The sequence below is a fragment of the Ruditapes philippinarum genome, unplaced genomic scaffold (assembly GCF_026571515.1).
Source record: "Ruditapes philippinarum isolate M1 unplaced genomic scaffold, ASM2657151v2 ctg11324_1_1_1_1, whole genome shotgun sequence".
Lineage (NCBI taxonomy): Eukaryota > Metazoa > Mollusca > Bivalvia > Venerida > Veneridae > Ruditapes > Ruditapes philippinarum.
The window spans coordinates 35,844-50,052 of NW_026851771.1; the positions used below are offsets into that span (position 1 = coordinate 35,844).

General features: G+C 35.0%; 1 protein-coding gene across 1 annotated transcript; it reads left to right on the top strand.

Moving 5' to 3' along the window:
* The first annotated feature begins 17 nt into the window (after positions 1-17).
* On the top strand, positions 18-13,839 carry LOC132739177 (alpha- and gamma-adaptin-binding protein p34-like). Its single transcript, XM_060726834.1, has 9 exons — positions 18-138; positions 1,669-1,859; positions 2,257-2,356; positions 2,937-3,032; positions 6,050-6,130; positions 7,061-7,417; positions 8,082-8,189; positions 9,261-9,310; positions 13,452-13,839. Exons 1-9 carry the CDS (start codon positions 30-32, stop codon positions 13,521-13,523), a joined length of 1,164 nt encoding a protein of 387 aa, XP_060582817.1. The 5' UTR covers positions 18-29; the 3' UTR covers positions 13,524-13,839.
* Positions 13,840-14,209: the final 370 nt, after the last annotated feature.

Below are 14,209 nucleotides of genomic sequence, written 5' to 3' on the forward strand. Positions count from 1 at the left end.
CATTACGAAAATATCCGAAACAATCCGGAATGGTACATAATTTGATGACGTTTTATGCACTTCCGGTTAAAAAAATGGCCACCCCTTGCATTTTATTTACTTCATGTTCTGAATATTCTGTTGGAAACCTTCTTAAAGGTTGACCTCACATTAAAATATGTTATCAAAAGAATTAATACTTTATTTGTTTCATAAGATCTTTCGGGAGAGGTGGCCTAGTGGTTAAGGTGTCTGCCTCTCAACCCAGAGATCATGGGTTCGAGCCCTACCCGGGTCACGACCATGTTTCTTCATATGACACCAGTACTGGTTGGTTCCAGGAAGCGGACTCGAAAGTGATTAATATAAGTTGCAAGAACTTGTTTCGCAATCGAGCTTAAATAAATATGTTTAAACCAATAAGATCTTTCGAATTATTTATCATAGCGAGGAAATTTTTTTATAATTTTAACCATAATTTGTTTTGTTAAAGATAAATTTGACAAATATAAGTCAAACTAAGGTTATTTCAGGTCCAAGCAAGTTCACACCTAGGAGTTTCATATCCATAATGCTACAGATATGTATATTTAGCTCCATGATAATGTAAATTAATTTTTGACATTTCCAACCAAAGTATGAAAAGTTGGTGAGTTACTTAACAGTAACACTTCATGGGTCGGTATATACCCCAAGACTAATCTGGGACAGAAATATACACATTTTTTAGTCCCAGGACTACCCAAAAAAACTTACATATTGTGTAAATTGGGAAAGTTTTATTATATACGACGGCTGATTATTTACCTGTCATCTTGTAATTACTGTTCAATACATTAAATATTGTTAATTATGTATACGGGCTTTTTTTCATCACTAAAATATTTAAAATATACTGTATGCTCTTTAAAGAAAAAAATATTTTGATTAAAATCAATTTTACTGAAACAATAAGACTATGTTAATCTAACGAAATGTGGGGCAGATGAAATTAAAAAAATATATAACAGAATTTGATCGATTTAATAATCAGGCATCAAAAATGTGTCACTCATAAAATGACATTGCCGCAGAATTAAACTTGCACTACACCAAAACCCCGCAACCTTGGCATTATTTCATTGTTGTAAACTATTTTGCACAAAAAAGAATCTATTTATAATCTTACAAAAAAATACAGGGAAATAAATGAAGGGAGATAATTCAATGTATGTGAAATTGCATAGTTACCTCCCGTAAACACCGTATTGTATTTACATGTCAGTAAAAGTGTCTTGGGGTGGTCTTGTGGTGTCTTGGGGTAGTATTGGGGTGTCTTGGATTAGTCTAGGGGTGTCTTTGGGTAGTCTTGGGGTAGTCTAGGGGTAAATAGACCGACCGACACTTCATAATAAGTTTAAATTCACCATTTTTGCCTTAAAGTATTGGGGCATCAGAACTGCAGCCACTGTTTATTCCTTCATGATGGTAAGAGGCGAGTAATGTTCAAATAAGTCAATGCAACCCTTAGCTCCAGCCTCCAGGTAAAGGTGTTGCTTTAAGTTTGTTAGGCACAACCTTGTTTCATGTTTTAGCTTAAAATGTTCTAAATTGTGTTGGTATGCCAATGAGCTTTTAACAACAAGACAAACATGACACTTGACATCTTTTCACCTAAATTTCTGTTACATCAAGTTGTTTTATTTTCAGAAATCCTAGAGGTTGAGTGTTTACCAGAAGGGAAGAAGGTGATCGAGGATATATTAAGTTATGACTGGAGTATTAATACTAAATATTATACAGCTGATGTACGACTATGTATGACAAAGAAGAGGACCATAGGAGATAAGCAGTTTGCAGAGTCAGTAAATGCTTTTGTGGTCTTCTTCAATGCTGAAAAGGTAAACAAACTTGAAGGAGATAAAAGTATCAAATTTAGATAGTTTTGTTGAATCATGTTGTGTAACCCAGAAATAACCAATAATGAAAAAGGGTACCTTATTAAATGAGATTCCTGGGTTATTATTTACAGTTAGAAAATAGAAGGCCATTCAGTGTTATTCCTATACATGGTATGTGCTGTTAAGTGAGCAGGATACTTAATGACAGTAGTCACAATAGACCTGTTTCTTTATAATATATGTGTACATGTAGTTATATGCATTATTAAAATAGTACTGTGATATCTGTTGTTCTGTAGTAACAAATAACATCATAGATGAAGTTTGAACAATACAGTTTTAATTTCAATCTCAAATTTAACTTATATATTACTAACTTAGATATTTTTTGTTGCAGAAAGAAAGTTTTGAATCAGTAAAACTATGGAATGCTTATCTAAAGGAGATAGATCCAGAGATTAAGATGTTAGTATGTGACAGATGCTTGGATGATTCTGGTAAATATTTAGTGTTACCTTTGTGTCTATGTTGTCTTCGAAAGAATGGTTTATCAGATCTGTAAAACTTGACCATCTTATAAGATAATTAGATTATTATTGTTATTATGATCATAATTTTATTATGATGTATGTGATTTGTCATAACAGTCAAATACCAAATTAGAGATAACAAAAAAACAAAACAAAAATCCCAAAACTTAAAGGGACTCCACTGAGATTGGATTTTTTTTTACTTTTGAAATATTTGTACCATTTGATAAAGATTAAGAACAATAACCTTTATGCAATATTTCTGGTCACTTGCTCAATCTGTTGTTGCGGAAAAATCAAATATTATTTAATTTATTATAGTGTTTTTTAAAATACTTGGATTTGAGAAAATTCCTTATGCAGTTGGGCTCACTTGTGTTACGTTTGGTTGATTTGTTGTCTGTTTCCGTTCAGCTTCTTTTCTTGTTTTAATTATTAAAATTAGTTGTTTTTCTGTAATAACTAAAGCAATGAAAGATTTCAGTCAATTGTATATAGAATAAGTATATATGAAATAATGAAATGGTTATAATAATTATTTTGTCAGCTGTTGGTCGACTTGAAGCACAGACATGGTGTATAGATAATGGGTTTGAACTGGTTGAGTTGAATCCTGAAACTGAGAGTGACAGTGAAACTGAAGGTAAATGCAGTATATGTTTACATATCTCTATATATCTCTCTTATAGAAAAGTTGAAACTATGCATATATGTCTACTAATGTAACTTTTAAAGTTGTCGTTCAATTTTCATGTGCCCGAAAGAATTTTGGGCATATTATGTCATACCCCTTGGCATCCGTCTGTCTGTCCGTCCGTTAGCAATTTGGTTTCGGAGCATAACTTAAGTTCCATTTTACCCACAATATTCAAACTTCACAGGATGATTGTCCATTTTGGGTAGAAGACCACTAATGGTTTTAGGGTCACAAGGTCAAAGGTCAAGGTCACTATTACCTTAAAACTGAAAACAGTTTCCAGAGCATAACTTAAGTTCTATTGGCTCACAATATTCAAACTTCAAAGGATGATTGTCTATATTGGGTAAAAGACCCCTATTGATTTTGGGGTCACAAGGTCAAAGGTCAAGGTCACTATTACCTTAAAACTGAAAACAGTTTCCAGAGCATAACTTAAGTTCCATTTGGCCCACAATATTCAAACTTTTTTCATAGGATGATTGTCCATATTGGATAGAAAACCCCTATTGATTTTGTGGTCACAAGGTCAAAGGTCAAGGTCACTATTACCTTAAAACTGAAAACAGTTTCCGGAGCATAACTTAACTTCCATTTGGCCCACAATATTCAAACTTCATAGGATGATTGTCCATATTGGGTGGAAGACCCACATTGATTTTGAGGTCAAAGGTCAAGGTTACTATTGCCTTAAAACTGGAAACAGTTTCCGGAGCATAACTTAAGTTCCATTTGGCCCACAATATTCAGACTCCAGAGGATGATTGTCCATATTGGGTAGAAAACCCTTAATGATTTGGGGGTCAAAGGTCAAGGTCACTATGACCTTAAAACTGAAAACAGTTTCTGGAGCATAACTTAAGTTCCAGTTGGCCCATAATATTCAAACTTCATAGGATGATTGTCCATATTGGGTAGAAGACCCCTATTGATTTGAGGGTCACAAGGTCAAAGGTCAAGGTCACTATTACCTTAAAACTGAAAACAGTTTCCGCTCAATAACTTAAGTATTAATCAACCTACAGCTGTAAAATTTTATAGGATGAACAGCCATGTCCAATACATGACCCCTATTGATTTTAGGGTCATAAGGTCAAAGGTCAGGGTCACAATGATCTTTACACTGAAAATTGTGGTTTCTGGACATAACTTAAGTTCCATTTGGCCAACAGTGTTCAAACTTCATAGGATGATTGTCAATATTGGGTTGAAGACCCCTATTTTGGGATCACAAGGTCAAATGATCTATATTAGGGTCACAAGGTCAAAGGTCAATATCAAATGACCTTAATATTATTAAGAGTTTTACAACTGTCAAACTTCATAGGATGATCACTTATATTGAGTACATTAATTATATGCCCTAAAAAATTTGCTTATATTATGTTATACCCCTGGCGTCTTTCCGTCCATCCGTCGTAGCATTTTTACTTACAAGATAACAACTTGATGGTGGTGCTTTGGAAACAGCAACTGTATATATATGAAGGTTCTTCAGCTATAAAGGAGGATTGCTTTTTGAAGGAGGTAATACTTTATTTAATTCCCATGTCTTACAAATGCTTCATCCTTGCTAAAAAAAATACTTCCGGGCATATAATGCTCTGCCTAGCGGCACTCTTGTTTAACTCCTTGCCTGCTACAGGGGCAACTAAATTTCCCAATGCATCCACTGCGAGCCAAAATCAGCTGGCACATCCATGCTGTCTGATCATGGTCTGCACTATTAGTCAATACATATTTTAAAATTTTCCATGAAAATGATCAATGGTTTTGTCCAGATTGAAAAGTGTATCATTCTATTTAAGATATTCAGTATGGTAAAGGTAAAATTGCAGATTTTATTTAAAAAAATCAGCCATTTGGGAATGAAAAAAAAAAGCCCTTTATTGTGGAATTTTGTAAAACATGTTTTGCAAAAGCATCTTTCCAACAGGTGTGACATCAAATCATAATAAACAACCTTTGGGGACAAAGATAAATTGTGACATTAACATTTACTATATATTTTATACATGTATATACACAGAACCCGTTATAGGAAATTGCTAAAATAAATAATGTTTGTTTGATTGGGTTTTAGTCACATCGACAGTGACACAGTATAGGTCATATGGCAACATTGCAGCTTAACTGGTGGAGACAGACCTCAGATGCCCTTCCTTGCATTATTTCAGGCATGAACAGGTATCTGAGTAGAACCACCAACGTTCTGTAAGCTAGCTGGATAGCTTCCTCACATGAAAGAATCCAAAGGCCCTGTCAGGATTCGAACCAACAGTGGTGAGGGGGCAAGTGGTTTGTCAACGACTTTAACCACTCAGCCACGGACGCCCCAAAAAATAATGTTGCATGTTATATTTAATGCAAGTATTGTGGCAAAGAATGACTAGAAGTAGATATGAGCCGTGTCATGACAAAACCAACATAATGGGTTTGCGACCAGCATGGATCCAGACCAGCCTGCGCATCCGCGCAGTCTGATCAGGATCAATGCTGTTTGCTTACCAACCCTATTACAAGTAGAGAAACTGATAGCGAACAGCATGGATTCTGATCAGACTGCGTGGATGATCATGCTGGTCTGGATCCATGCTGGTCGCAAACCCATTATGTTGGTTTTGTCATGATGCGGCTCATATGTACATAATTGGGACCTAGCAAGTGTTTTCTGTCTATGGAAGTGTAAGCTATATCCAAGTTCACTATACCTGGTGACAACTGTATGTCTTTAATTTTGTTTATTTAGCTAACATATTGGAAGATTATTATATTTTAAGATTTTTTTTTTGTTGATTTAAACATATTTTATTGCTCTTTTGGTACACATTTTTAACAGTATATTATTAAAATATTAATACAGAAGTAGCAAAAGGGTTGAACTATGGGTTCTTACAACATCAGGAAACAGTTCTCCCCTGCAATATATATTTTACGATTGACATTGATTGATTGATTTTCAGATGATTTCCTGGAGACTACAGGTATTAAGAGGATTGTGCAATCTCTACATGCTCACACGTGGCCAAATCTAAATCTCAAAGGTAATACTTATTTCATACTTAGTTATTATTATGGAGTTAGTTTGTCGGAATTATATTCTTCTTTTTTTTTTTGGGGGGGGGGGTCATCACAGCAACACGGTATGGCAATTTTCCAGCTTTACTGATGGAGGCAGACCTCTGGTTCCATTTGTACATACATTATTTCAGGCACAAATGGGCACCTGAGTAGAACCACCAACATTCCTTAAGCTAGCTGGGTAAGTTTCTCACATGTAGTTTCCAGCGATGACTGGCTTGAACCTACAGTGGTGAGAGTATTGAGTTTGTATTGTAAATATTTTAGTTATACTGTATATAGAGCAATTATATAAGTTTGTATATTATGGTGTGTTTTGTCAAAAACAGCTGTTTAAAAGAAATATACATAGACTTATAAACACTTTTATGTCTGTTTTGTTTCTACAAGAATTTTGGACAAATTTATGTCAGTCGGGTTTACAAATTTTTATTGAAATTAAATTTTTTTTATAATTATTTCAACATTAAAGGCTTTTTTTTTAATGATTATGTATTATATTCATAAGTAAGTACTCCGTAATTAATCTTTGTTGCTATTAAAAGACATTTAGTTAAATGATAAAGGACAATAGTATTGGTGTGTAAATCGTTATAAAAAATAATAGTTTAACAAAAGACGAGGAAAAAAACTTACAACCTATTTACAAAAGCAAAACACTGGCTAGCACAGATATAAACAATTAGTTTGCCTAAAAAAAAAATAGAAATAAATAATAATAATATTAGATAGAGCTAGTGAAAGACTATACTGTCTGTATGCTGCCCAGTTTTTGCTTTTTAGATACTGAAACCTCCTTTAAATAAAAATGGACTGTTCAAAATTTAAATCAGGGCAAGTCCATTTTTTCAAATAGGTAGTAAAGAGTTAAATTAGGGTATGTTTCATTTCAGACGAACAACATGTGGCGAGTCCATTTATGAGACAACTAATGAAGGAAGAGCATGAAGCAAAGCAATTAAACAATGACAAAAATCTATGTGACAGTAACAATAGCAAAGATTCTGAAAATGAAACCATTCAAAATGATAGACTGTGTTCTGAAAATTCAAAAACAGACAATTCTGAGAACCAGTCGGTATCATGTGACGGTCATGTGACAGAAGAAAAAGTTAAAAATAACTGTGATAATAATAAAATGGATGTTAGTGATGAAAAAACTGATGAAAATACTGAAGGAGCATGTGGTAATAGTAAAAAGGAAAAATCTAAGAAAAAAGCAAAGACTCAGTCTAAAGAGGAAAGATTAGGTAAAGATATAGATCATTTGAATAATTACTGTTGTTATTTATAGCTTTTATTTGTTGGGTTTTTTTTTAATAAAAAAAAATGGTTTATTTGACTGTATTTTGTCAATATTGTACAATAATTTAGTCTAAAATGATTAATTAGTTTGCGCAGGTCTAAAATTTTGCACCAGTCATTGTTACCTCAGCCCCTTTTCATCCTGCCAGGGTAATGAAAGTTTAAGTTAATCAAATACCTGTTGAAGTTTCAGGTGGTCAAATTACAGCTTATAGTTTTAGTTTTAATGCCCATTTTAAATCATTTTAGGTCATATCTGAATAACTGGTTCACTTTTAACCAGTTTTTCTGAATAATTAAACAGTGATTAACAACTTCTCCCTAACACGTAAGTTATCAACTAAATGTGATTTCTAATCTAATTAGCTGATCTTAAAGATACAAGATATCAAACTTAATTTTAACACAATGAAATATGACATTGAACCCTTAATGACCTTCAAGGTCAAATTTTCAACTTAATTAAATTTCACCAAAACTTTGCTGTATATTCAATCATGGATGTTTAATGATGGCATAGTGTTTGCAGACATGTCTTATATGCAAGTAGACATAATCAGATTTGAAGTGAAGTGCAATATTGTTATGTCTTTTCTTTTGACTATTTAGATTCACTGTTACCATCAGAGGATATGGCGTTATTTGAGGCACTTGGCAGTGAAGACCCTGGAGGGGAATCTTTCGAGAAACTTTTTGAAAAATTTGCACATATGAAAGGTAATCTGATCTGTGACTGTTTCTAATCTAAGAAATCTAAAATGTTTGATTTGAATTGAGGGGATAGTACATAAATATCAGATTCATTTGTAGATGATAGTATATAAATATCAGATTCATTTGAGGGTGATAGTACATAAATATCAGATTCATTTGAGGGTGATAGTACATAAATATCAGATTCATTTGAGGGTGATAGTACATAAATATCAGATTCATTTGAGGGTGATAGTACATAAATATCAGTTTCATTTGAGGGTGATAGTAAATAAATATCAGATTCATTTGAGGGTGATAGTACATAAATATCAGATTCATTTGAGGGTGATAGTACATAAATATCAGATTCATTTGAGGGTGATAGTACATACATATCTACCTCAGCTCACACATTCGTGGACACTTAGTTTTTCAAGGGTTCTCATTTTACTATTATATACATTGTACAGTATAGATCTGGTATTTTAGTATTATACCAAACATAATCTGTCAATAAAATTATTGAAAAAAAAAAATATAAGGAAATAACTTTTATCCTTAACATGCTATTTATATCTAAAATGGAGCATTCATCATTTTTAGGTAATTTTCAAAGTAAGGTCTGACTGATGAGTGAACATAGCTGTCAATGATTAGATGGCATGGATATGCTTCATCTTAAATTTTCTAGAAAAGAAATGAAAAGCTGATGTCCATTAGGGTCTGAAATCCCGAGTTTATTATTAACATCGGCATTACGTGTATATTGATTGTCACATCTAACAAATGAGCCGTGTCATGACAAAACCAACATAGTGCGTTTGCGACCAGCATGGATCCAGACCAGCCTGCGCAGCCCCGCAGTCTGATCAGGATCCATGCTGTTCGCTATCAGTTTCTCTACTTGTTATAGGGTTTGTAAGCGAACAGCATGGATCCTGATCAGACTGCGTGGATGCGCAGGCTGGTCTGGATCCATGCTGGTCACAAACCCATTATGTTGGTTTTGTCGTGACGTGGCTCAAATTGCTTTTCTTAACATTGAACATTTTATTACATTAGAAATTTAATTGTATTATTTTATATTTGCAGAAAAGGCCAATAATCTTCCATTACAAGAAAGAAAAAAATATGCAGAAAATGTAAGTAATTATGCCCCCATTTCGAAGAAAAGGGGGTATATTGCTTTGCACTTGTCGGTCCGTCGGTCCGTAGACCAAATGGTTTCCGAGTGATAACTAAAGAACCCTTAGGCCTAGGAACTTCAAACTTGGTATGGTGATTGGTCATGACCAGTAGATGACCCCTATTGATTTTGGGGTCAAGGGGTCAAAGGTCAAGGTCACATTGACCTTGTAAGCAAAAACGGTTTCCGATCAATAACTTAAGAACCTTAAGGCCTAGGAACTTCAAACTTGGTATGTTGATTGGTCATGATCAGTAGATGACCCCTATTGATTTTGGGGTCAAGGGGTCAAAGGTCACGCTCACATTGACCTTGTAAGCAAAAACGGTTTCTGATCAATAACTAAAGAACCTTAAGGCCTAGGAACTTCAAACTTGGTATGGTGATTGGTCATGATCAGTAGATGACCCCTATTGATTTTGGGGTCAAGGGGTCAAAGGTCAAGGTCACATTGACCTTGTAAGCAAAAACGGTTTCCGATCAATAACTAAAGAACCTTAAGGCCTAGGAACTTCAAACTTGGTATGGTGATTGGTCATGATCAGTAGATGACCCCTATTGATTTTGGGGTCAAGGGGTCAAAGGTCAAGGTCACATTGACGTTGTAAGTAAAAACGGTTTCCGATCAATACTTAAAGAACCTTAAGGCCTAGGAACTTCAAACTTGGTATGGTGATTGGTCATGATCAGTAGATGACCCCTATTGACTTTGGGGTCAAGGGGTCAAAGGTCAAGGTCACATTGACCTTGAAAGCAAAAACGGTTTCCGATCAATAACTTAAGAACTTTAAGGCCTAGGAACTTCAAACTTGGTATGGTGATTGATCATGATCATTAGATGACCCCTATTGATTTTGGGGTCAAGGGGTCAAAGGTCAAGGTCACATTGACCTATTGGGTAAAAACGGTTTCTGATCAATAACGAAAGAACCCTAAGGCATAGGAACTTCAAACTTGGTATGGTGATTGGTCATGACCAGCCGATGACCTCTATTAATTTTGGGGTTAAGGGGTCAAAGGTCAAGGTCGCATTGATCTTGTAAGTAAAAATTGTTTCCTATAAATAACTAAAGAACCCTAAGGCCTAGGAACTTCAAACTTGGTATGGTGATTGGTCATGACCAGCAGATGACCCCTATTGATTTTGGGGTTAAGGGGTCAAAGGGCAAGGTCACATTGACCTTGTAGGTCATATGCTTTGAAATCAATAACTTAAGAACCCTGAGGCCTAGGAACTTCGAACTTGGTATGGTGATTGTTCATGACCAGCAGATGACCTATTGATTATGGGGTCAAGGGGTCAAAGGTCAAGGTCACATTGACCTTGTAGGTAAAAACGGTTTCCGATCAATTAACTAAAAAAGCTTAGGCCTAGGAACTTCAAACTTTGTATGATAATTGGTCGTGACCAGCAGATGACCCCTATTGAGTTTTGGGTCAAGGGGTCAAAGGTCAAGGTCACATTGACCTTGTAAGTAAAAAAGGTTTCTGATCAATAACTTAAGAACGCTTAGGCCTAGGAACTTCAAACTTGGTATGGTGATTGGTCATGACCAGCAGATGACCTTTTGATTTTGGGGTCAAGGGGTCAAAGGTCAAGGTCACATTGACCTTGAAGATAAAAACGGTTTCCGATCAATTAATTAAAAACGCTTAGGCCTAGGAACTTCAAACTTTGTATGATGATTGGTCGTGACCAGCAGATGACCCCTATAGAGTTTTGGGTCAAGGGGTCAAAGGTTAAGGTCATGACCAGTAGATACTTGATAACCCTTATTAATTGTTTGATCACTGGGTCAGAAGTCATGCATAATAACCTTATCACATGACTAATTGGCTGCTGATAGGGGGCATACATGTTTTACAAACATATCTTGTTAATATAAAGTACTATCGTTACTTATAGCTAAATAAACAAATAAAGCCCTTTTGAAAATAGTAAATAGTAGATGTGAAATATATTTTCTCAAATAACCTGCCTTTCATTAAAAGAATTGCATTGTCAAATTTCTGAAGAAAGTATCTGTAACTTTCAAATGTCAGTACTTGTCACCTTAGTGCAGGAATGGGTTAACTTCTTATATGGTTTAATACTGTTAACCTGTTTCTGCACTAAGGCGACGTATTATCAGCATGTGCTTCAGTGTCCAAGCGGTCAAGATTGTTGATTTCAAACCACTTTTACCTACACTGCTACGGTTTCAATACCTGTGTGAGTTTTTAAATTCTTTCATGAGAAGACCTTATACAGCTAATTTATAGAATATCTGTGGTTATATTCAGATGCCCACTATTGCTTTGAATAATGTTCAGAGGGGCACCAGGGGTAGTCCTTCACCAGAAAATCTGGAAATTTGCCATGTCACCTTTTTAAAGTGTTTGTTGGACTCGCAATTTAAAACCAAACCAAACCAAAATAAAAATCAGCATGTATCTGTAGTCATACCATATCAAATTTTTGTTGCAAAATATAATTATGTAACCGGTTTATGAAGGAATGTCTGACAGTTTAAGGATTATTATGTGGTACTTAAAGTCAATAGACTTTATATGACATGATTGTCAACTTAGCTCATTAGGGAGAGCAATGGATTGGAATTCCAGGAGCTGCTGGTTTGATCTTTAATGCAAGGCTTAATTTATACTTGACAATTGATCTTTGACATCAAGTCTTATTATATGCCCGAAAGAATTTCGGGCATATTATGTTATACCACCTGGCGTCCGTCTGTCCGTTAGCAATTTGGTTTCCGGAGCATAACTTAAGTTCCGTTTGGCCCACAGAATTCAAACTTCATAAGATGATTGCCCATATTGGGTAGAAGACCCCTATTGGTTTTGGGGTCACAAGGTCAAAGGTCAAGGTTACTATTACCCTAAAACTGAAAATGGTTTCGGGAGCATAACTTAAGTTCCATTTGGCCCACAGTATTCAAACACCGTAGGATGATTGTCCATATTGGGTAGAAGACCCCTATTGATTTTGGGGTCACAAGGTCAAAGGTCAAGGTCACCATTAGCTTAATACTGAAAATGGTTTCCGGAGCATAAATTAAGTTCCATTTGGCCCACAGTTTAAACTTCATAGGATGATTTTCCATATTGGGTAGAAGACCCCTATTGATTTTGGGGTCACAAGGTCACTATTACCCTAAAACTGAAAATGGTTTCCGGAGCATAACTTAAGTTCCATTTGGCCCACAGTTTTCAAACCTCATAGGATGATTGTCCATATTTGGTAGAAGACCCCTATTGATTATGGGGTCAAAGGTCAAGGTCATCATTACCATAAAACTGAAAATGGTTTCCGTAGCATAACTTAAGTTTCATTTGGTCCACAGTATTCAAACTTCATAGGATGATTGTCCATATTGGATAGAAGACCCCTATTGATTTTGGAGTCACAAGGTCAAAGTCACTATTAGCTACTGAAAATGGTTTCTGGAGCATAACTTAAGGTCCATTTGGCCTACAGTATTCAAACTTCATAGGATGATTGTCCATATTGGATAGGAGACCCTTAGTGATTTTGGGGTCACAAGGTCAAAGATCAAGGTTACTATTTTCTTAAAACTGGAAACAGTTTTCGCTCAATAACTCAAGTATTAATCAACCTACAGCTGTTAAATTTTATAGGATTAACAGCTTTATACCCTGGCTTCTTTTCCTTCATCTGTTGTAGCATTTTTACTTACACGATAATAACTTGGTGGTGGTGCTTTGAAAACAACTGAAGGTTCCTGAGGAGGTAATACTGTATTTAATTCCCATGTTTTACAAATGCTTCATCCTTACTTAAAGAAAAAGTACTTTCGGGCATTTAATGATCCGCCTAGCGGTGCTCTTGTGGTCATTTGTCTTGCACTATAGATTAAGAAATCATGGTAGGCGGTCACTTGCAGAGTAATTGGGTGGTAAATATCCTGGATAGTCTGTTAGGTGGAATGACTGCAGAGATAATATTGTGTTAAAATTAGTGAGAAAAAAAAAACAGATGAACAAAGAAACAATTGCTTATCTCGCTGCTCTTAGTTGTATTCATAATTCTTAATTGGCAATAAGTATGAATTTAATAAATCCTTTGTATTTATTATTAGGTTGCCATAGCATTCTGGAGAGCAATGGGAGGTGATGAAGATGAAATTGGCGACCTTGACAGTGATGGTTGACCTTCCTTTGAGAATTGGGACCTTGAAAGTGATGGTTGACCTTCCTTTGAGAATTGTGACCTTGAAAGTGATGGATGACCATTCTTTTAAATATAGGTGACCTTACAGTAAGGAATAACCATTCAGTGAAACAGGTGTCATTGACAGTGAAAAAATAACCTTTTAATAAAATAGGTATCATCAGCAGTTCAAAAAATGTCTTTTGATAATATAGGTGTGGAACCATTGGTGAAGAACACGTAAATGCAGTTGTCCTTGAAAGGGTGATTTTTCAGTGAAATAGGTGACCTTGAAAAAAAAAAGAGAAATACTTTCAGTAAATAATTAACTTTCAATGAAACAGGTGACCTTGACAAAAAATAAACATTCAGTGACATAATTATGTGACCTTGACAGTAAATAATTAACTTTTAGATGAAACAGGTGACCTGGACAATAAAAATAAACATTCAGTGAAATAGGTGAGCTTGACATTGAATTATGACTTTGTCATTATTGTATTATAAAGGATAAATACAGCATCAACAATTTGGATAACCAGAATTGTTGTGATACACCTTGTCTTGTAATAATAATGAAGCTGCAGACAAAAAGTCAGATTCATTCAAATCTAGAAATTTACAAACATGACATCAAAAGTTGTTTTGTTTTGTCCAAAGACCAAGGTAATATTTCTCTGTTATATT

Excerpts from the sequence above, each read along its gene's own strand:
- LOC132739177 (XM_060726834.1), top strand. The coding sequence starts at position 30 with ATGGTACATAATTTGATGACGTTTTATGCACTTCCGGTTAAAAAAATG. Across the intron at positions 6,131-7,060 it reads GCCAAATCTAAATCTCAAAG|ACGAACAACATGTGGCGAGT; the intron begins GTAATACTTATT and ends GTTTCATTTCAG. Across the intron at positions 9,311-13,451 it reads GAAAAAAATATGCAGAAAAT|GTTGCCATAGCATTCTGGAG; the intron begins GTAAGTAATTAT and ends ATTTATTATTAG.